The sequence below is a fragment of the Heptranchias perlo genome, unplaced genomic scaffold (assembly GCF_035084215.1).
Source record: "Heptranchias perlo isolate sHepPer1 unplaced genomic scaffold, sHepPer1.hap1 HAP1_SCAFFOLD_1760, whole genome shotgun sequence".
NCBI lineage: Eukaryota > Metazoa > Chordata > Chondrichthyes > Hexanchiformes > Hexanchidae > Heptranchias > Heptranchias perlo.
In genome coordinates, this window is record NW_027139034.1 from 1,427 (window position 1) to 25,951 (window position 24,525).

General features: G+C 54.2%; 1 protein-coding gene across 1 annotated transcript; it reads right to left on the reverse strand.

Moving 5' to 3' along the window:
- Nucleotides 1–226: 226 nt before the first annotated feature.
- Nucleotides 227–23,065, reverse strand: fam113 (family with sequence similarity 113). The gene is made up of 4 exons (XM_067977749.1): nucleotides 22,931–23,065; nucleotides 7,657–7,900; nucleotides 4,481–4,681; nucleotides 227–559 (listed from the first exon to the last, which is right to left on the reverse strand). Exons 1-4 carry the CDS (start codon nucleotides 22,979–22,981, stop codon nucleotides 363–365), a joined length of 693 nt encoding a protein of 230 aa, XP_067833850.1. The 5' UTR covers nucleotides 22,982–23,065; the 3' UTR covers nucleotides 227–362.
- Between the last annotated feature and the right edge of the window lie 1,460 nt (nucleotides 23,066–24,525).

A 24,525-nucleotide genomic window follows, 5' to 3' on the forward strand; every position in this document is an offset into this window, starting at 1 on the left:
CACCCTGCCAAACTTCCACCCCCCCTCACCCAACCCCGCCCCGCCAAACTTCGCCCCCACCAAACTTCTCCCCCCCCCAAACTTCTCCCCCCGCCCGTCCCACCAAACTTCCCCCTCCCCCCCGTCCCACCAAACTCCCCCCCCACCCCCCCCGCTCGCCCCATCCCACCAAACTCCCCCTCCTCATCTCACCGACCCCCTTACCCCCATCCCACCGAACTCCCCCACCTCCCTGAGTCAGGGTTCAGCCCAGAGTTTCCCTTCCCAATCCCTGTGCCCAATCCCTTGCCTGCCCACAGTGAAGCCACAACGCAGCTCCCTCCCTGTGCCCAGGCCCAGAGCTCCCCCACACAGCACACAAATCAGTAGTGTCCCAGTCGATCGTGGGGCAGCCTGCTGTAGGGGGCAGGGATCCACCGGTGCAGTCGCCATCTCATCACCAGATCGTTACTCCTCAGCCCCCAGTAGCCATCAGAGGAACCTCCAGTCCGGGCTGGGCCACGATAGCGTCTGTCGGCTTGCGGTGGGGCCAAATCCGCCCGGTACGGTGCAGGGTCAGCTACAACACAAAGAGCACAAGTGATCATAGAATCATACAGCACAGGAAGAGGCCATTTGGCCCATCGTGCTTGTGCCAGCTCTTTGAAAGAGCTATCCAATTAGCCCAATTCATAAGAAATAGGAGCAGGAGTCGGCCATCCGGCCCCTCGAGCCTGCTCCGCCATTCAATCAGATCCTGGCTGATCTTCTACCTCAACGCCATTTTCCTGCACTATCCCCATATCCCTTGATGCCTTTAATATCTAAAAATCTATCGATCTCTGTTTTGAATGTACTCAATGACTGAGCCTCCACAGCCCTCTGGGGTAGAGAATTCCAAAGATTCACCACCCTCTGAGTGAAGAAATTTCTCCTCATCTCAGTCCTAAATGGCTGACCCCTTATCCTGAGACTGTGACCCCTGGTTCCAGACTCCCCAGCCAGGGGAAACATCCTCCCTGCATCTACCCTGTCGAGCCCTGTAAGAATTTTGCATGTTTCAATGAGATCCCCTCTCATTGTTCTAAACTCCAGAGAATACAGGCCGAGTCTACTCAATCTCTCCTCATACAACAATCCTGCCACCCCAGGAATCAGTCTGGTGAACCTTCGTTGCACTCCCTCGATGGGAAGTATATCCTCTCTTAGGTAAGGAGACCAAAATTGTACACAATACTCCAGGTGTGGTCTCACCAAGGCCCTGTATAACTGCAGCAAGACATCTTTACTCCTGTACTCAAATCCTCTTGTAATAAAGGCCAACATACCATTCGCCTTGCTAATTGCTTGCTGCACCTGCATGTTTGCTTTCAGTGACTGGTGTACAAGGACACCCAGGTCCCTTTGAACATCAACATTTCCCAATCTCTCACCATGTAAAAAATACTCTGCATTTCTGTTTTTCCTACCAAAGTGGATAACTTCACATTTTCCCACATTATTTTCCATCTGCCATGTATTTGCCCACTCACTATGCCTGTCAATATCCCCTTGAAGCCTCTTTGCATCCTCCTCACAACTCACGATCCCACCTAGTTTTGTATCATCAGCAAACTTGGAAATGTTACATTTAGTTCCCTCATCCAAATCATTGATATATATTGTGAATAGCTGGGGCCCAAGCACTGATCCCTACGGTACCCCACTAGTCACTGCCTGCCACCCCGAAAAAGACCCGTTTATTCTTACTCTCTGTTTCCTGTCTGTCAACCAATTCTCAATTCATGTCAGTATATTCCCCCCAATCCCATGTGCTCTAACTTTGTTCACTAACCTCCTGTGTGGGACCTTATCAAAAGCCTTCTGAAAATCCAAGTACACCACATCCACTGGTTCTCCCCTATCTATTCTACCAGTTACATCCTCAAAAAACTCCAGTAGGTTTGTCAAACATGATTTCCCTTTCATAAATCCATGTTGACAGAAAATAATAATAGGATTTGTCAAAGTGTCCTGTTATCACATCCTTTATAATAGACTCTAGCATTTTCCCCATCAGTGGTAGGAAAATTATTGGAAAAAATTCTGAAGGACAAAATTAGTCTCCACTTGGAGAAGCAAGGATTAATCAGGGATAGTCAACATGGCTTTGTCAAGGGAAGATCATGTCTGACTAATTTGATTGAATTTTTTGAGGGGGTGACTAGGCGTGTGGATGAGGGTAACGCAGTGGATGTGGTATACATGGATTTCAGTAAGGCCTTCGATAAAGTCCCCCACAGGAGACTGGTCAAGAAGGTACGAGCCCATGGAATCCAGGGTGCCTTGGCACTTTGGATACAAAACTGGCTTAGTGGCAGAAGGCAGAGGGTGATGGTCGAAGGTTGTTTTTGTGACTGGAAGCCTGTGGCCAGTGGGGTACCACAGGGATCGGTGCTGGGTCCCTTGCTGTTTGTGGTCTACATTAATGACTTGGATATGAATGTAAAAGGTATGATCAGTAAGCTCGCTGATGATACAAAAATTGGTAGGGTGGTAAATAGCGAGGAGGATAGCCTCAGTCTGCAGGACGATATAGATGGGTTGGTCAGATGGGCGGAACAGTGGCAAATGGAATTTAACCCGGAAAAGTGCGAGGTGATGCACTTTGGAGGGACTAACAAGGCAAGGGAATACACAATGAATGGGAGGACCCTAGGCAAGACAGAGGGTCAGAGGGATCTTGGTGTGCAAGTTCACAGATCTCTGAAGGCGGCGGAACAGGTAGATAAGGTGGTAAAGAAGGCATATGGGATACTAGCCTTTATTAGCCGAGGCATAGAAAAGAAGAGCAAGGAGGTTATGATGGAGCTGTATAAAACACTGGTTAGGCCACAGCTGGAGTACTGTGTGCAGTTCTGGTCGCCACACTACAGGAAGGATGTGATCGCTTTGGAGAGGGTGCAGAGGAGATTCACCAGGATGTTACCAGGGCTGGAGCGCTTCAGCTATGATGAGAGACTGGGAAGATTGGGTTTGTTTTCCTTGGAGCAGAGGAGGCTGAGGGGGGACATGATTGAGGTGTACAAAATTATGAGGGGCACAGATAGGATGGATACGAAGGAGCTTTTTTCCTTCATTGAGGGTTCTACAACAAGGGGGCATAGATTCAAGGTAAAAGGCGGGAGGTTTAGAGGGGATTTGAGAAAGAACTTTTTCACCCAGAGGGTGGTTGGAGTCTGGAACTCACTGCCTGAAAGGGTTGTGGAGGCAGGAACCCTCACAACATTCAAGAAGCATTTGGATGAGCACTTGAAATGCCATAGCATACAAGGCTACGGACCAAATGCTGGAATATGGGATTAGATTAGACAGGGCTTGATGGCCGGCGCGGACACGATGGGCCGAAGGGCCTCTATCCGTGCTGTATAACTCTCTGACTCTAAGTATTTCTCCAATTCCCTTTTGAAAGTTATTATTGAATCTGCTTCCACCGCCCTTTCAGGCAGTGAATTCCAGATCAGAACAACTCGCTGAGTAAAAAAATGTTTCCTCATCTCCCCTCTGGCTCTTTTACCGATCACCTTAAATCCGTGTCCTCTGGTTACTGACCCTTCCACCAATGGGAACAGTTTCTCTCTATCTACTCTGTCTGGACCCTTCATGATTTTGAAATCCTCGATCAAATCTCCCCTTAACCGTCTCTGTTCCAAGGAGAACAACCCCAGCTTCTCCAGTCTATCCACGTAACTAAAGTCCCTCATCCCTGGAATCATTCCAGTAAATCTCTTCTGCACCCTCTCTAAGGCCTTCACATCTTTCCTAAAGTGCGGTGCCCAGAACTGGACACAATACTCCAGTTGTGGCCGAACCAGTGTTTTATAAAGGTTCATCATGACTTCCATACTTTTGTACTCTGTGCCTCTATTTATAAAGCCCAGGATCCCGTTTGCTTTTTTAACCACTTTCTCAACCTGTCCTGCCACCTTCAATGATTTGTGTACATATACCCCCAGATCTCTCTGTTCCTGCACCCCTTTTAAAATTGTACCATTTAGTTTATTTTGCCTCTCCTCATTCTTCCTACCGAAATGTATCGCTTCACACTTCTCTGCATTAAATTGCATCCCCCATGTGTCTGCTCATTTCACCAGTCTGTCTCTGTCCTCCTGAAGTCTGTTACTATCCTCTGGGGGGGGGATTCAGGGGCCTCGGATTTACACTACCCTGTTATGGGTGGATGTTGAAGAGACCCAGAGAGAGGGGTGTAGGGGACGGGTGGTGAGAAACACAGAGACAGAGAGATGATGAGATTTAGGGATTCACAAATACTGAGTAACATTTGAAATATATCTGCTGCTCCCAGTGCAAGAGGGGTAGCCAGTGTGAGCTCCGTCTGCCCCGTCTCTCCACTGAAACACTGTGGCCCTGGTTACCAGAGGTACTGTACGCTGTTCATGTCATGGTCATAGACTGCTGCCCATTGTCCCCACAATAGACAAGAGTTAAACATGGGGCGTACTGTTTGAGGTCGGGTTGATGTGAAAGCTGGTGTATCCAGGACAGGGAGCACCAAATCTTGTTTCAGTGAAGTCACGGATGAAGTCGGTTTCCACGGTGTTGCTGTTGTGGGACTCAGGGGTCCCTCGATGGCAGAAGGGGACACAGACCCCACTCGCAGCGACTGGACGGCCCCTCGGCATCAAATCCAAACACAACGGGGCTGTGAATAGAACCTGAGCATTACAGTCTGAGGGGGCAGCATTTGACCCCCCTCCCCACTCCCTCCCCTCCCCACACCCCCACTCCCCCCCGACCCCCACTCCCCACACCCCACCCGACCCCCACTCCCCACTCCCCACACCCCACCCACCCTCACACCCCACTCCCCCCCTGACCCCCCCTCCCCACACCCTCCTCCCCCCCGACCCCCACTCCCCACACCCCCCGACCCCCCTCCCCACACCCCCCACTCCCTCCCTTCCCCACACCCCCCTCCCCCCCCGACCCCCACTCCCCACACCCTCCTCCCCCCCGACCCCCCTCCCCACTCCCCCCCCTCCCCACACCCTCCTCCCCCCCGACCCCCACTCCCCACCTGACCCCCCTCCCCACACCCTCCTCCCCCCCGACCCCCCTCCCTCCCCTCCCCACACCCTCCTCCCCCCCGACCCCCACTCCCCACACCCCACTCCCCCCGACCCCCCTCCCCACACCCCACTCCCCCCCGACCCCCCTCCCCACACCCCACTCCCCCCCGACCCCCACTCCCCACACCCCACCCGACCCCCACACCCCACCCGACCCCCACTCCCCACCCGACCCCCACTCCCCACCCGACCCCCACTCCCCACACCCCAACCACCCCCACACCCCACTCCCCCCGACCCCCACACCCCACTCCCCCCCGACCCCCACTCCCCACACCCCACTCCCCCCGACCCCCCTCCCCACACCCCACTCCCCCCCGACCCCCCTCCCCACACCCCACTCCCCCCCGACCCCCCTCCCCACACCCCACTCCCCCCCGACCCCCACTCCCCACACCCCACCCGACCCCCACTCCCCACACCCCACCCACCCCCACACCCCACACCCCCCGACCCCCACACCCCACTCCCCCCCGACCCCCACTCCCCACACCCCACTCCCCCCCGACCCCCACTCCCCACACCCCACCCGACCCCCACTCCCCACACCCCACCCGACCCCCACACCCCACCCGACCCCCACTCCCCACCCGACCCCCACTCCCCACACCCCAACCACCCCCACACCCCACTCCCCCCGACCCCCACACCCCACTCCCCCCCGACCCCCACTCCCCACACCCCACTCCCCCCGACCCCCCTCCCCACACCCCACTCCCCCCCGACCCCCCTCCCCACACCCCACTCCCCCCCGACCCCCACTCCCCACACCCCACTCCCCCCCGACCCCCACTCCCCACACCCCACCCGACCCCCACTCCCCACACCCCACCCGACCCCCACACCCCACCCGACCCCCACTCCCCACCCGACCCCCACTCCCCACACCCCAACCACCCCCACACCCCACTCCCCCCGACCCCCACACCCCACTCCCCCCCGACCCCCACTCCCCACACCCCACTCCCCCCGACCCCCCTCCCCACACCCCACTCCCCCCCGACCCCCCTCCCCACACCCCACTCCCCCCCGACCCCCCTCCCCACACCCCACTCCCCCCCGACCCCCACTCCCCACACCCCACCCGACCCCCACTCCCCACACCCCACCCACCCCCACACCCCACACCCCCCGACCCCCACACCCCACTCCCCCCCGACCCCCACTCCCCACACCCCACTCCCCCCCGACCCCCACTCCCCACACCCCACCCGACCCCCACTCCCCACACCCCACCCGACCCCCACTCCCCACACCCCACCCGACCCCCACTCCCCACACCCCACCCACCCCCGACCCCCACTCCCCACACCCCACCCGACCCCCACCCCACCCGACCCCCACTCCCCACACCCCACCCACCCCCACACCCCACTCCCCCCCTGACCCCCCTCCCCACACCCTCCTCCCCCCCGACCCCCACTCCCCACACCCCACTCCCCCCAACCCCCCTCCCCACCTGACCCCCCTCCCCACACCCTCCTCCCCCCCGACCCCCCCTCCCCACACCCTCCTCCCCCCCGACCCCCACTCCCCCCCTGACCCCCCCTCCCCACACCCCACTCCCCCCCTGACCCCCCTCCCCACACCCCACTCCCCCCCTGACCCCCCTCCCCACTCCCCCCCTGACCCCCCTCCCCACTCCCCCCCTGACCCCCCTCCCCACACCCTCCTCCCCCCCTGACCCCCCTCCCCACACCCTCCTCCCCCCCGACCCCCCTCCCCACTCCCCCCGACCCCCCTCCCCACACCCCCCGACCCCCCTCCCCACACCCCACTCCCCCCCCCGACCCCCCTCCCCACACCCCACCTGACCACACCCCACTCCCCCCCTGACCACACCCTCCTCCCCCCCTGACCCCCCTCCCCACACCCTCCTCCCCCCCCGACCCCCCTCCCCACACCCTCCTCCCCCCCGACCCCCCCGACCCCCCTCCCCACACCCTCCTCCCCCCCGACCCCCCCGACCCCCCTCCCCACCGACCCCCCCGACCCCCCTCCCCACACCCTCCTCCCCCCCGACCCCCCCGACCCCCCTCCCCACACCCTCCTCCCCCCCGACCCCCCTCCCCACTCCCCCCCCGACCCCTCCACTCTTCCCCACGACCCCCCCACTCTTCCCCCTCCCCACTCCCCCTCCTCTTCTTCTCTTTCCCCCCCCCCCCCCCCACTCTCTCTCCTCCTCACTCTCTCCCCCACCAATCCCTTCTTCCTCCTGCCTCCTCACCAATGCCTGATCCACCTCACAATGTTCCCTCCAATACGACGTGCTCTCATTTTTCCTACAGTTAAACATTGGGAAGATGGAAGGATTACAAACTCCATCTCCCCCCTGCTCACCGATTCAGTCTGAACCAAACTGTCCACAGCCGTGGCCCATTCTCCTAATTCACCCCGAGTCACAGCTTCCAACCCCATCTCCTCTCCGTCACCCAGACCGCCGACATTCCCCTCCGTCTCCGTCTCCGCCCCCGCCCATCAGCTGCTGAAACCCCCCCCCCAGGTGTTGCGGGGGGAAAGAGTCGGTGATTAGCCGAGAGCGTGTTACCTTGGACTGTCTTGGGTGACAGTGTCACACCCCATGCCTCAGCGATGTGTGCCAGCAACATGTTGGTGATACTGCGGTGCACGACCTTGTTCCAGTGAATACCGTCCTGAGCTCGGTGCTTCAGCTCGAAACGGAAGTGATAGTGCAAGTCCAAGACATCAAACCCATGATCGTTGGCCAAGACCGCACTGTAGAAATTTGCTTCAATGACGTCGCCACGCAGAGTCGAATCCAAATATTGCAACTGCATGAAAAGGACAGAACAGGCAGAGGTACAATCCGTCTCTCCGAGATAGCCCAAATGAGCCCAGAGTCACCACACACACAGAAACAGGCAGAGAACAACTGACGCACACACACCAATCCATGAGGACAGAGTAAAGCTCCCTCCACACTGTCCCATCAAACACTCCCAGGGCAGGTACAGGGTTAGATACAGAGTAAAGCTCCCTCTACACCGTCCCATCAAACACTCCCAGGGTCAGGTACAGGGTTAGACACAGAGTAAAGCTCCCTCCACACTGTCCCATCAAACACTCGCAGGGCAGGTACAGCACGGGTTAGATACAGAGTAAAGCTCCCTCGACACTGTCCCATCAAACACTCCCAGGGTCAGGTGCAGGGTGAGATACAGAGGAAAGCTCCCTCGACACTGTCCCATCAAACACTCCCAGGGCAGGTACAGGGTTAGATACAGAGTAAAGCTCCCTCCACACTGTCCCATCAAACACTCCCAGGGTCAGGTACAGGGTGAGATACAGAGTAAAGCTCCCTCTACACTGTCCCATCAAACACTCCCAGGGCAGGTACAGCACGGGTTAGATACAGAGTAAAGCTCCCTCTACACTGTCCCATCAAACACTCCCAGGGCAGGTACAGGGTTAGATACAGAGTAAAGCTCCCTCCACACTGTCCCATCAAACACTCCCAGGGCAGGTACAGCACGGGTTCGATACAGAGTAAAGCTCCCTCTGCACTGTCCCATCAAACACTCCCAGGGCAGGTACAGGGTTAGATACAGAGTATAGCTCCTTCCACACTGTCCCATCAAACACTCCCAGGGCAGGTACAGCACGGGTTAGATACAGAGTAAAGCTCCCTCGACACTGTCCTCGCAAACACTCCCAGGGCAGGTCCAGGGTAAGATGCAGAGTAAATCTCCCTCTGCACTGTCCCATCAAACACTCCCAGGGTCAGGTACAGCACGGGTTAGATAGAGAGTAAAGCTCCCTCCACACTGTCCCATCAAACACTCCCAGGGTCAGGGACAGGGTTAGATGCAGAGTAAAGCTCCCTCTGCACTGTCCCATCAAACACTCCCAGGGCAGGTACAGGGTTAGATACAGAGTAAAGCTTCCTCCACACTGTCCCATCACACACTCCCTGGGTCAGGTACAGGGTTAGATACAGAGTAAAGCTCCCTCTACACTGTCCCATCAAACACTCCCAGGGTCAGGTACAGGGTTAGATACAGAGTAAAGCTCCCTCTACACTGTCCCATCAAACACTCCCAGGGCAGGTACAGCACGGGTTAGATACAGAGTAAAGCTCCCTCCACACTGTCCCATCAAACACTCCCAGGGCAGGTACAGGGTTAGATACAGAGTAAAGCTCCCTCTGCACTGTCCAATCAAACACTCCCAGGGCAGGTACAGGGTTAGATGCAGAGTAAAGCTCCCTCCACACTGTCCCATCAAACACTCCCAGGGTCAGGTACAGGGTTAGATACAGAGAAAAGCTCCCTCTACACTGTCCCATCAAACACTCCCAGGGCAGGTACAGCACGGGTCAGATACAGAGTAAAGCTCCCTCCACACTGTCCCATCAAACACTCCCAGGGCAGGTACAGCACGGGTTAGATACAGAGTAAAGCTCCCTCTACACTGTCCCATCAAACACTCCCAGGGCAGGTACAGGGTTAGATACAGAGGAAAGCTCCCTCTACACTGTCCCATCAAACACTCCCAGGGCAGGTCCAGGGTGAGATACAGAGTAAATCTCCCTCTACACTGTCCCATCAAACACTCCCAGGGCAGGTACAGGGTTAGATACAGAGTAAAGCTCCCTCCACACTGTCCCATCACACACTCCCTGGGTCAGGTACAGGGTTAGATACAGAGTAAAGCTCCCTCGACACTGTCCCATCAAACACTCCCAGGGTCAGGTACAGGGTTAGATACAGAGTAAAGCTCACTCCACACTGTCCCATCAAACACTCCCAGGGCAGGTACAGGGTGAGATACAGAGTAAAGCTCCCTCTACACTGTCCCATCAAACACTCCCAGGGCAGGTACAGGGTTAGATACAGAGTAAAGCTCCCTCGACACTGTCCCATCAAACACTCCCAGGGCAGGTACAGGGTTGGATACACAGTAAAGCTCCCTCTACACTGTCCCATCAAACACTCCCAGGGCAGGTACAGGGTTAGATACAGAGTAAAGCTCCCTCTACACTGTCCTAGCAAACACTCCCAGGGCAGGTCCAGGGTGAGATACAGAGTAAAGCTCCCTCTGCACTGTCCCATCAAACACTCCCAGGGCAGGTCCAGGGTAAGATACAGCGTAAATCTCTCTCTGCACTGTCCCATCAAACACTCCCAGGGCAGGTACAGGGTTGGATACAGAGTAAAGCTCCCTCTACACTGTCCCATCAAACACTCCCAGGGCAGGTACAGGGTTAGATACAGAGTAAAGCTCCCTCTGCACTGTCCCATCAAACACTCCCAGGGCAGGTACAGGGTTAGATACAGAGTAAAGCTCCCTCTACACTGTCCCATCAAACACTCCCAGGGCAGGTACAGGGTTAGATACAGAGTAAAGCTCCCTCTGCACTGTCCCATCAAACACTCCCAGGGTCAGGTACAGGGTTAGATACAGAGTAAAGCTCCCTCTACACTGTCCCATCAAACACTCCCAGGGTCAGGTACAGCACGGGTTAGATATAGAGTAAAGCTCCCTCCACACTGTCCCATCAAACACTCCCAGGGCAGGTACAGGGTTAGATACAGAGTAAAGCTCCCTCTACACTGTCCCATCAAAAACTCCCAGGGCAGGTACAGCACAGGTTAGATACAGATTAAAGCTCCCTCTACACTGTCCCATCAAACACTCCCAGGGCAGGTACAGGGTTAGATACAGAGTAAAGCTCCCTCTACACTGTCCCATCAAACACTCCCAGGGCAGGTACAGGGTTAGATACAGAGTAAAGCTCCCTCCACACTGTCCCATCAAACACTCCCAGGGCAGGTACAGGGTTCGATACAGAGTAAAGCTCCCTCGACACTGTCCCATCAAACACTCCCAGGGCAGGTACAGGGTTAGATACAGAGTGAAGCTCCCACGACACTATCCCATCAAACACTCCCAGGGCAGGTCCAGGGTAAGATACAGAGTAAAGCTCCCTCCACACTTTCCCATCACACACTCCCTGGATCAGGTGCAGGGTTAGATACAGAGTAAAGCTCCCTCCACACTGTCCCATCAAACACTCCCAGGGCAGGTACAGGGTTAGATACAGAGTAAAACTCCCTCCACACTGTCCCATCAAACACTCCCGGGGCAGGTACAGGGTTAGATACAGAGTAAAGCTCCCTCTACACTGTCCCATCAAACACTCCCGGGGCAGGTACAGGGTTAGATACAGAGTAAAGCTCCCTCTCCACTGTCCCATCAAACACTCCCGGGGCAGGTACAGGGTTAGATACAGAGTAAAGCTCCCTCTACACTGTCCCATCAAACACTCCCAGGGCAGGTACAGGGTTAGATGCAGAGTAAAGCTCCCTCTGCACTGTCCCATCAAACACTCGCAGGGCAGGTACAGGGTGAGATACAGAGTAAAGCTGCCTCTACACTGTCCCATCAAACACTCCCAGGGTCAGGTGCAGGGTGAGATACAGAGTAAAGCTCCCTCGACACTGTCCCATCAAACAATCCCAGGGCAGGTACAGGGTTAGATACAGAGTAAAGCTCCCTCTACACTGTCCCATCAAACAATCCCAGGGCAGGTGCAGGGTTAGATACAGAGTAAAGCTCCCTCAACACTGTCCCATCAAACACTCCCAGGGTCAGGTACAGGGTTAGATACAGAGTAAAGCTCCCTCGACACTGTCCCATCAAACACTCCCAGGGCAGGTACAGCACGGGTTAGATACAGAGTAAAGCTCCCTCTACACTGTCCCATCAAACACTCCCAGGGCAGGTACAGGGTTAGATACAGAGTAAAGCTCCCTCTACACTGTCCCATCAAACACTCCCAGGGCAGGTACAGGGTTAGATACAGAGTAAAGCTCCCTCTACACTGTCCCATCAAACACTCCCAGGGCAGGTACAGCACGGGTTAGATACAGAGTAAAGCTCCCTCTACACTGTCCCATCACACACTCCCAGGGCAGGTACAGGGTTAGATACAGAGTAAAGCTCCCTCTGCACTGTCACATCAAACACTCCCAGGGCAGGTGCAGGGTTAGATACACAGTAAAGCTCCCTCTACACTGTCCCATCAAACACTCCCGGGGCAGGTACAGGGTTAGATACAGAGTGAAGCTCCCACGACACTATCCCATCAAACACTCCCAGGGCAGGTCCAGGGTAAGATACAGAGTAAAGCTCCCTCCACACTTTCCCATCACACACTCCCTGGATCAGGTGCAGGGTTAGATACAGAGTAAAGCTCCCTCCACACTGTCCCATCAAACACTCCCAGGGTCAGGTACAGGGTTAGATGCAGAGTAAAGATCCCTTTGCACTGTCCCATCAAACACTCCCAGGGACAGGTACAGGGTTAGATACAGAGTAAAGCTCCCTCTGCACTGTCCCATCAAACACTCCCAGGGTCAGGTACAGGGTTAGATGCAGAGTAAAGATCCCTCTGCACTGTCCCATCAAACACTCCCAGGGCAGGTGCAGGGTGAGATACAGAGTAAAGCTCCCTCTACACTGTCCCATCAAACACTCCCAGGGCAGGTACAGGGTTAGATACAGAGTAAAGCTCCCTCTACACTGTCCCGTCAAACACTCCCAGGGTCAGGTACAGGGTTAGATACAGAGTAAAGCTCCCTCTGCACTGTCCCATCAAACACTCCCAGGGTCAGGTACAGGGTGAGATACAGAGTAAAGCTCCCTCTACACTGTCCCAGCAAACACTCCCGGGGCAGGTACAGGGTTAGATACAGAGTAAAGCTCCCTCCACACTGTCCCATCACACACTCCCTGGGTCAGGTGCAGGGTTAGATACAGAGTAAAGCTCCCTCTACACTGTCCCATCAAACACTCCCAGGGTCAGGTACAGGGTTAGATACAGAGTAAAGCTCCCTCTACACTGTCCCATCAAACACTCCCAGGGTCAGGTACAGGGTTAGATACAGAGTAAAGCTCCCTCTGCACTGTCCCATCAAACACTCCCAGGGCAGGTACAGCACGGGTTAGATACAGAGTAAAGCTCCCTCTGCACTGTCCCATCAAACACTCCCAGGGTCAGGTGCAGGGTTCGATACAGAGTAAAGCTCCCTCTGCACTGTCCCAGCAAACACTCCCAGGGCAGGTCCAGGGTGAGATACAGAGTAAAGCTCCCTCCACACTGTCCCATCAAACACTCCCAGGGCAGGTCCAGGGTAAGATACAGAGTAAATCTCCCTCTGCACTGTCCCATCAAACACTCCCAGGGCAGGTACAGGGTTGGATGCAGAGTAAAGCTCCCTCTACACTGTCCCATCAAACACTCCCAGGGTCAGGTACAGGGTTAGATACAGAGTAAAGCTCCCTCCACACTGTCCCATCAAACACTCCCAGGGTCAGGTACAGGGTTAAATACAGAGTAAAGCTCCCTCTGCACTGTCCCATCAAACACTCCCAGGGACAGGTACAGGGTTAGATACAGAGTAAAGCTCCCTCTACACTGTCCCATCAAACACTCCCAGGGTCAGGTACAGGGTTAAATACAGAGTAAAGCTCCCTCTGCACTGTCCCATCAAACACTCCCAGGGTCAGGTACAGGGTTAGATACAGAGTAAAGCTCCCTCTACACTGTCCCATCAAACACTCCCAGGGTCAGGTACAGGGTTGGATACAGAGTAAAGCACCCTCTGCACTGTCCCATCAAACACTCCCAGGGCAGGTACAGGGTGAGATACAGAGTAAAGCTCCCTCTACACTGTCCCAGCAAACACTCCCGGGGCAGGTACAGGGTTAGATACAGAGTAAAGCTCCCTCCACACTGTCCCATCACACACTCCCTGGGTCAGGTACAGGGTTCGATACAGAGTAAAGCTCCCTCTACACTGTCCCATCAAACACTCCCAGGGTCAGGTACAGGGTTAGATACAGAGTAAAGCTCCCTCTACACTGTCCCATCAAACACTCCCAGGGTCAGGTACAGGGTTAGATACAGAGTAAAGCTCCCTCTACACTGTCCCATCAAACACTCCCAGGGCAGGTACAGCACGGGTTAGATACAGAGTAAAGCTCCCTCTGCACTGTCCCATCAAACACTCCCAGGGTCAGGTGCAGGGTGAGATACAGAGTAAAGCTCCCTCTGCACTGTCCCATCAAACACTCCCAGGGCAGGTACAGGGTTAGATACAGAGTAAAGGTCCCTCTACACTGTCCTAACAAACACTCCCAGGGCAGGTACAGGGTTAGATACAGAGTAAAGCTCCCTCTACACTGTCCCATCAAACACTCCCAGGGCAGGTACAGGGTTAGATACGGAGTAAAGCTCCCTCTACACTGTCCCATCAAACACTCCCAGGGCAGGTACAGCACGGGTTAGATACAGAGTAAAGCGCCCTCCACACTGTCCCATCAAACACTCCCAGGGCAGGTACAGCACGGGTTCGATACAGAGTAAAGCTCCCTCTGCACTGTCCCAGCAAACACTCCCAGGGCAGGTCCAGGGTGAGATACAGAGTAAAGCTCCCTCCACACTGTCCCATCAAACACTCCCAGGGCAGGTCCAGGGTAAGATATAGAGTAAATCTCCCTCTGCACTGTCCCATCAAACACTCCCAGGGCAGGTACAGGGTTGGATGCAGAGTAAAGCTCCCTCTACACTGTCCCATCAAACACTCCCAGGGTCAGGTACAGGGTTAGATACAGAGTAAAGCTCCCTCCACACTGTCCCATCAAACACTCCCAGGGCAGGTACAGGGTTAGATACAGAGTAAAGCTCCCTCTACACTGTCCCATCAAACACTCCCAGGGTCAGGGACAGGGTTAGATGCAGAGTAAAGATCCCTTTGCACTGTCCCATCAAATACTCCCAGGGACAGGTACAGGGTAAGATACAGAGTAAAGCTCCCTCGACACTGTCCCATCAAACACTCCCAGGGTCAGGTACAGGGTTAAATACAGAGTAAAGCTCCCTCTGCACTGTCCCATCAAACACTCCCAGGGACAGGTACAGGGTTAGATACAGAGTAAAGCTCCCTCTGCACTGTCCCATCAAACACTCCCAGGGCAGGTACAGGGTTAGATACAGAGTAAAGCTCCCTCTGCACTGTCCCATCAAACACTCCCAGGGTCAGGTACAGGGTTAAATACAGAGTAAAGCTCCCTCTGCACTGTCCCATCAAACACTCCCAGGGTCAGGTACAGGGTTAGATACAGAGTAAAGCTCCCTCTGCACTGTCCCATCAAACACTCCCAGGGCAGGTACAGCACGGGTTAGATACAGAGTAAAGCTCCCTCCACACTGTCCCATCAAACACTCCCAGGGCAGGTACAGCACGGGTTAGATACAGAGTAAAGCTCCCTCTGCACTGTCCCATCAAACACTCCCAGGGTCAGGTACAGGGTTAGATACAGAGTAAAGCTCCCTCTGCACTGTCCCATCAAACACTCCCAGGGCAGGTACAGGGTTAGATACAGAGTAAAGCTGCCTCCACACTGTCCCATCAAACACTCCCAGGGTCAGGTACAGGGTTGGATACAGAGTAAAGCTCCCTCGACACTGTCCCATCAAACACTCCCAGGGTAGGTACAGCACGGGTTAGATACAGAGTAAAGCTCCCTCTACACTGTCCCATCAAACACTCCCAGGGCAGGTACAGGGTTAGATACAGAGGAAAGCTCCCTCTACACTGTCCCATCAAACACTCCCAGGGCAGGTCCAGGGTGAGATACAGAGTAAATCTCCCTCTACACTGTCCCATCAAACACTCCCAGGGCAGGTACAGGGTTAGATACAGAGTAAAGCTCCCTCCACACTGTCCCATCACACACTCCCTGGGTCAGGTACAGGGTTAGATACAGAGTAAAGCTCCCTCGACACTGTCCCATCAAACACTCCCAGGGTCAGGTACAGGGTTAGATACAGAGTAAAGCTCACTCCACACTGTCCCATCAAACACTCCCAGGGCAGGTACAGGGTTAGATACAGAGTAAAGCTGCCTCCACACTGTCCCATCAAACACTCCCAGGGTCAGGTCCAGGGTTGGATACAGAGTAAAGCTCCCTCGACACTGTCCCAGCAAACACTCCCAGGGCAGGTACAGGGTTAGATACAGAGTAAAGCTCCCTCTACACTGTCCTAACAAACACTCCCAGGGCAGGTACAGCACGGGTTAGATACAGAGTAAAGCTCCCTCTACACTGTCCCATCAAACACTCCCAGGGCAGGTCCAGGGTGAGATACAGAGTAAAGCTCCCTCCACACTGTCCCATCAAACACTCCCAGGGCAGGTCCAGGATAAGATACAGAGTAAATCTCCCTCTACACTGTCCCATCAAACAGTCCCAGGGCAGGTACAGGGTTAGATACAGAGTAAAGCTCCCTCTACACTGTCCCATCAAACACTCCCAGGGCAGGTACAGGGTTGGATACAGAGTAAAGCTCCCTCTGCACTGTCCCATCAAACACTCCCAGGGTCAGGTACGGGGTTAGATACAGAGTAAAGCTCCCTCGACACTGTCCCATCAAACACTCCCAGGGCAGGTACAGCACGGGTTAGATATAGAGTAAAGCTCCCTCCACACTGTCCCATCAAACACTCCCAGGGCAGGTCCAGGATAAGATACAGAGTAAATCTCCCTCTACACTGTCCCATCAAACAGTCCCAGGGCAGGTACAGGGTTAGATACAGAGTAAAGCTCCCTCTACACTGTCCCATCAAACACTCCCAGGGCAGGTACAGGGTTGGATACAGAGTAAAGCTCCCTCTGCACTGTCCCATCAAACACTCCCAGGGTCAGGTACGGGGTTAGATGCACAGTAAAGCTCCCTCGACACTGTCCCATCAAACACTCCCAGGGCAGGTACAGCACGGGTTAGATATAGAGTAAAGCTCCCTCCACACTGTCCCATCAAACACTCCCAGGGTCAGGTACAGGGTTAGATGCAGAGTAAAGCTCCCTCTACACTGTCCCATCAAACACTCCCAGGGCAGGTACAGGGTTAGATACAGAGTAAAGCTCCCTCTACACTGTCCCATCAAACACTCCCAGGGCAGGTACAGGGTTAGATACAGAGTAAAGCTCCCTCGACACTGTCCCATCAAACACTCCCAGGGTCAGGTACAGGGTTAGATACAGAGTAAAGCTCCCTCTGCACTGTCCCATCAAACACTCCCAGGGTCAGGGACAGGGTCAGATGCAGAGTAAAGATCCCTTTGCACTGTCCCATCAAACACTCCCAGGGACAGGTACAGGTACAGGGTTAAATACAGAGTAAAGCTACCTCGACACTGTCCCATCAAACACTCCCAGGGCAGGTACAGGGTTAGATACAGAGTAAAGCTGCCTCTACACTGTCCCATCAAACACTCCCAGGGTCAGGTGCAGGGTGAGATACAGAGTAAAGCTCCCTCGACACTGTCCCATCAAACACTCCCAGGGTCAGGTACAGGGTTAGATACAGAATAAAGCTCCCTCTGCACTGTCCCATCAAACACTCCCAGGGTCAGGTGCAGGGTTAGATACAGAGTAAAGCTCCCTCTACACTGTCCCATCAAACACTCCCAGGGTCAGGTACAGGGTTAGATACAGAGTAAAGCTCCCTCTGCACTGTCCCATCAAAGTGACTAAAGAACATCCTGAAGGGACACTCCTCCTCTATCAGTTTGAAATTTCTTTTTATGCACAAGCTGCTTGTGAATTAGAATCATAGAATCATACAAGTTTACAACATGGAAACAGGCCCTTTGGCCCAACATGTCCATGTCGCCCAGTTTATACCACTAAGCTAGTCCCAATTGCCTGCACTTGGCCCATATCCCTCTATACCCATCTTACCCATGTAACTGTCCAAATCCTTTTTAAAAGACAAAATTGTACCCACCTCTACTACTGCCTCTGGCAGCTCGTTCCAGACACTCACCACCCTTTGAGTGAAAAAATTGCCCCTCTGGACCCTTTTGTATCTCTCCCCTCTCACCTTAAATCTATGTCCCCTCGTTATAGACTCCCCTACCTTTGGGAAAAGATTTTGACTATCTACCTTATCTATGCCCCTCATTATTTCATAGACTTCTATAAGATCACCCCTTAACCTCCCACTCTCCAGGGAAAAAAGTCCCAGTCTATCTAACCTCTCCCTATAAGTCAAACCATCAAGTCCCGGTAGCATCCTAGTAAATCTTTTCTGCACTCTTTCTAGTTTAATAATATCCTTTCTATAATAGGGTGACCAGAACTGTACACAGTATTCCAAGTGTGGCCTTACCAATGCCCTGTACAACTTCAACAAGACATCCCAACTCCTGTATTCAATGTTCTGACCAATGAAACCAAGCATGCTGAATGCCTTCTTCACCACCCTATCCACCTGTGACTCCACTTTCAAGGAGCTATGAACCTGTGCTCCCAGATCTCTTTGTTCTGTAACTCTCCCCAACGCCCTACCATTAACAGAGTAGGTCCTGGTCTGATTCGATCTACCAAAATGCATCACCTCACATTTATCTAAATTAAACTCCATCTGCCATTCATCGGCCCAATTTATCAAGATCCCGTTGCAATCCTAGATAACCTTCTTCACTGTCTGCAATGCCACCAATCTTGGTGTCATCTGCAAACTTACTAACCATGCCTCCTAAATTCTCATCCAAATCATTAATATAAATAACAAATAACAGCGGACCCAGCACCGATCCCTGAGGCACACCGCTGGTCACAGGCCTCCAGTTTGAAAAACAACCCTCTACAACCACCCTCTGTCTTCTGTCGTCAATCCAATTTTGTATCCAATTGGCTACCTCACCTTGGATCCCATGAGATTTAACCTTATGTAACAACCTACCATGTGGTACCTTGTCAAAGGCTTTGCTAAAGTCCATGTAGACCACGTCTACTGCACAGCCCTCATCTATCTTCTTGGTTACCCCTTCAAAAAACTCAATCAAATTCGTGAGACATGATTTTCCTCTCACAAAACCATGCTGACTGTTCCTAATCAGTCTCTGCCTGACCCAATGGATAAGAGAACACAATGGGAATGGGAGAAAAATGAGAGAGACACAGACAGAATAGAATACACAAGGAATAAAGGGAATACAGAAGGAATATCAAGATGACCAGTTGCAAACAGGGAAAGGATGGAGAAAACAGGCTCAATACTAAACCCCATGAGGGGCAGTGAGGGGTAAAAATGTGGGTATTTACCCTGCAGTCTATAGACCCGATTACACTGTGCACTGATGGTGTTTACCCTGCAGTCTATAGACCCTATTACACTGTGCACTGATGGTGTTTACCCTGCAGTCTATAGACCCTATTACACTGTGTACTGATGGTGTTTACCCTGCAGTCTATAGACCCTATTACACTGTGTACTGATGGTGTTTACACTGCAGTCTATGGACCCTATTACACTGTCAGAGTTATACAGCACGGAGAGAGGCCCTTCGGCCCATCATGTCCGCGCCGGCCATCAGCCCTGTCTACTCTAATCCCATATTCCAGCATTTGGTCCGTAGCCTTGTATGCTATGGCATTTCAAGTGCTCATCCAAATGCTTCTTGAATGTTGTGAGGGTTCCTGCCTCCACAACCCTTTCAGGCAGTGAGTTCCAGACTCCAACCACCCTCTGGGTGAAAAAGTTCTTTCTCAAATCCCCTCTCAACCTCCCGCCTTTCACCTTGAATCTATGTCCCCTTGTTATAGAACCCTCAACGAAGGGAAAAAGCTCCTTAGTATCCATCCTATCTGTGCCCCTCATAATTTTGTACACCTCAATCATGCCCCCCTCAGCCTCCTCTGCTCCAAGGAAAACAAACCCAATCTTCCCAGTCTCTCTTCATAGCTGAAGCGCTCCAGCCCTGGTAACATCCTGGTGAATCTCCTCTGCACCCTCTCCAAAGCGATCACATCCTTCCTGTAGTGTGGCGACCAGAACTGCACACAGTACTCCAGCTGTGGCCTAACCAGTGTTTTATACAGCTCCATCATAACCTCCTTGCTCTTATATTCTATGCCTCAGCTAATAAAGGCAAGTATCCCATATGCCTTCTTTACCACCTTATCTACCTGTTCCGCCACCTTCAGGGATCTGTGAACTTGCACACCAAGATCCCTCTGACCCTCTGTCTTGCCTAGGGTCCTCCCATTCATTGTGTATTCCCTTGCCTTGTTAGTCCCTCCAAAGTGCATCACCTCGCACTTTTCCGGGTTAAATTCCATTTGCCACTGTTCCGCCCATCTGACCAACCCATCTATATCGTCCTGCAGACTGAGGCTATCCTCCTCGCTATTTACCACCCTACCAATTTTTGTATCATCAGCGAACTTACTGATCATACCTTTTACATTCATATCCAAGTCATTAATGTAGACCACAAACAGCAAGGGACCCAGCACCGATCCCTGTGGTACCCCACTGGCCACAGGCTTCCAGTCACAAAAACAACCTTCGACCATCACCCTCTGCCTTCTGCCACTAAGCCAGTTTTGTATCCAAAGTGCCAAGGCACCCTGGATTCCATGGGCTCGTACCTTCTTGACCAGTCTCCTGTGGGGGACTTTATCGAAGGCCTTACTGAAATCCATGTATACCACATCCACTGCGTTACCCTCATCCACACGCCTAGTCACCCCCTCAAAAAATTCAATCAAATTAGTCAGACATGATCTTCCCTTGACAAAGCCATGTTGACTATCCCTGATTAATCCTTGCTTCTCCAAGTGGAGACTAATTTTGTCCTTCAGAATTTTTTCCAATAATTTTCCTACCACTGATGTTAGGCTCACTGGCCTGTAGTTCCCCGGTTTTTCCCTACTCCCCTTCTTGAATAATGGTATTACATTAGCGGTTCTCCAGTCCTCTGGCACATCCCCTGTGGCCAGAGAGGTTCTGAATATATGTGTCAGAGCCCCTGCAATCTCCTCCTTTGCCTCACACAGTAGCCTGGGATACGTTTCGTCCGGGCCTGGGGATTTATCCATTTTTAGGCCTGCTAAAACCGCCAATACCTCCTCCCGCTCGATGTTAATATGTTCGAGTATATCACAGTCCCCCTGCCGTATTTCTATGTCTACATCGTCCTTCTCCGTAGTGAAAACAGATGCAAAAAATTCATTTAGAACCCCTCCTACATCTGCCGGCTCCACACACAGATTGCCATTTTTGTCCCTAATGGGCCCTATTTTTTCCCTAGTCATCCTCTTACCCTTAATATACTTATAAAACATCTTAGGATTTTCCTTTATTTTGCTCGCCAGTGTTATTTCATGGCCCCTCCTTGATCTCCTAATTTCTTTTTTAAGTATCCCCCTGCACTTTTTGTACTCCTCTGGGGCTTCCTCTGTCTTTAGCCTTTTGTATCTGCCAAAAGCCCTCCTTTTTTCCCTAATCCATTCTCGTATATCCCCTGACATCCAAGGTTCCCTGGAGTTCTTGGAACCACCCTTGACCTTTACGGGAACATGTTGCCATTGTATGGTCTCAATCTCCCTTCTGAAAGACTCCCATTGCTCCGATGTGGATTTTCCTACAAGCAGCTGATCCCAGTCCATTTTGGCCAGATCCTGCCTTATCCTATTAAAATCGGCCTTCCCCAATTTAGAACCTTTATTTCCGGCCCCTCCCTGTCCTTTTCCATGACCACCTTAAATCTCACCGAATTAATGGTCACTGTCACCAAAGTGCTCACCGACGAGCACTTCTTCCACTTGGCCGGCCACATTCCCTAGAATTAGGTCCAGTACCGCCCCCTCTCTTGTAGGACTTTCCACATGCTGGCTCAAAAAGCTCTCCTGGATGCACGTTAAGAATTTTGTACCCTCTAAGCCTTTTACACTCTGAGTATCCCAGTTAATATTGGGGAAGTTGAAATCCCCCACTATTATTACCCTATTATTTGCACAATTTTCTGAGATTTGCCTACATATCTGTTCCTCTATCTCCCCCTGACTGTTTGGGGGTCTATAGTACACTCCCATCAAAGTGCTTGCCCCCTTTTTGTTTTTAAGCTCCACCCATATGGCCTCATTTGAGGAACCTGCTAATATATCATCCCTCCTTATGGCAGTAATTGATTCTTTAATTAATATTGCGACCCCCCCCCTCCTCTTATACCTCCCCCTCTGTCTCGCCTGAAGATTCTGTACCCCGGAATATTGAGCTGCCAGTCTTGCCCCTCCCTCAACCATGTCTCTGTGACAGCAACTGATGGTGTTTACACTGCAGTCTATGGACCCTATTACAGTGTGTACTGATGGTGTTTACACTGCAGTCTATAGACCCTATTACAGTGTGTACTGATGGTGTTTGCACTGCAGTCTATAGACCCTATTACACTGTGTACTGATGGTGTTTACACTGCAGTCTATAGACCCTATTACACTGTGCACTGATGGTGTTTACACTGCAGTCTATAGACCCTATTACACTGTGTACTGATGGTCTTTACTCTGCAGTCTACAGACCCGATTACACTGTGTACTGATGGTCTTTACACTGCAGTCTACAGACCCTATTACACTGTGTACTGATGGTCTTTACTCTGCAGTCTACAGACCCGATTACACTGTGTACTGATGGTCTTTACACTGCAGTCTACAGACCCTATTACACTGTGTACTGATGGTCTTTACACTGCAGTCTACAGACCCTATTACACTGTGTACTGATGGTGTTTACACTGCAGTCTATAGACCCTATTACACTGTGTACTGATGGTGTTTACACTGCAGTCTACAGACCCTATTACACTGTGTACTGATGGTGTTTACACTGCAGTCTACAGACCCTATTACACTGTGTACTGATGGTGTTTACACTGCAGTCTACAGACCCTATTACACTGTGTACTGATGGTGTTTATACCTCAGTCTACAGACCCGATTACCTCAGGAATCAGAAACCCGCCTCTCAGCTTCTCACCCAGGGGCATAGCCATGTTCCAAATCACAAGGCATTCTGGGAGAAGGACCTCATTCAATCGGCTGAACAGTTTGCGGAGATTCTCCGTGTATTGCGATGTGGGACTGGATCCATACCTGGGAATAAAACAACAGCAGTGATAGCAACCAAACATGGACAGGGAGAAAACACAAACAGGAGAAGGCCATTCGGTCCCTCGAGCCTGTCGCACCATTTAATCAGATCATGGCTGGTCTGTAACTCAAATCTATTTCCCCACTTTTCCTTCGTATTCCTCGACACACCTCGACACACCACCACCAAAAAACACCGGCTCAGACAGAGAGGTGTGACTGGAGGCTGAATTATAACAGACACTTCCTCCCCCCTCCATCAACACTCGACACCCCACTCCGTGTACCCTGCCCCCGCCCTCACCCCGTACCCTGCACCCTGTACCCTGCCCCAGCCCCCTCCCCCTGTACCCTGCCCCAGCCCCCCCGTACCCTGCCTCCCCCTGTACCCTGCCCCCCCCCGTACCCTCCCCCCGCCCCCCCTCCGTACCCCGCCCGCCCTGTACCCTGCCCCCCCCCGTACCCTCCCCCCGCCCGCCCCCCCCGTACCCCACCCCCCCCTCCGTACCCTGCCCCCCCTGTACCCTGCCCCCCCTGTACCCACCCCCCCCCCCCCTCCCCCCCCCCTGTACACCCCGCCCCCCCCTCCCCCTGTACCCCGCCCCCCCCTCCCCCTGTACCCCGCCCCCCCCCCTCCCCCTGTACCCCGCCCCCCCCCTCCCCCTGTACCCCGCCCCCCCCCCTCCCCCTGTACCCCGCCCCCCCCCTCCCCCTGTACCCCGCCCCCCCCTCCCCCTGTACCCCGCCCCCCCCTCCCCCTGTACCCCGCCCCCCCCTCCCCCTGTACCCCCCTCCCCCTGTACCCCGCCCCCCCCTCCCCCTGTACCCCCTCCCCCTGTACCCCGCCCCCCCCCTCCCCCTGTACCCCCTCCCCCTGTACCTCGCCCCCCCGCCCCCCCACTGTACCCCGCCCCCCCCCGTACCCCGCCCCCCCCCTGTACCCCCCCCTCCCCCTGTACCCCCCCTCCCCCTGTACCCCGCCCTCCCCCTGTACCCCGCCCCCCCCCTCCCCCTGTACCCCGCCCCCCCCCCTCCCCCTGTACCCCGCCCCCCCCCCTCCCCCTGTACCCCCGCCCCCCCCTCCCCCTGTACCCCGCCCCCCCCCTCCCCCTGTACCCCGCCCCCCCCCTCCCCCTGTACCCCGCCCCCCCCCTCCCCCTGTACCCCGCCCCCCCCCTCCCCCTGTACCCCGCCCCCCCCCCTCCCCCCTGTACCCCGCCCCCCCCCTCCCCCTGTACCCCGCCCCCCCCCTCCCCCTGTACCCCGCCCCCCCCCCTCCCCCTGTACCTCGCCCCCCCCCTCCCCCTGTACCTCGCCCCCCCCCTCCCCCTGTACCTCGCCCCCCCCCCCCCCCTGTACCTCGCCCCCCCCCTCCCCCTGTACCTCGCCCCCCCCCCTCCCCCCTGTACTCCGCCCCCCCCCCTCCCCCCCGCCCCCCCCCTCCCCA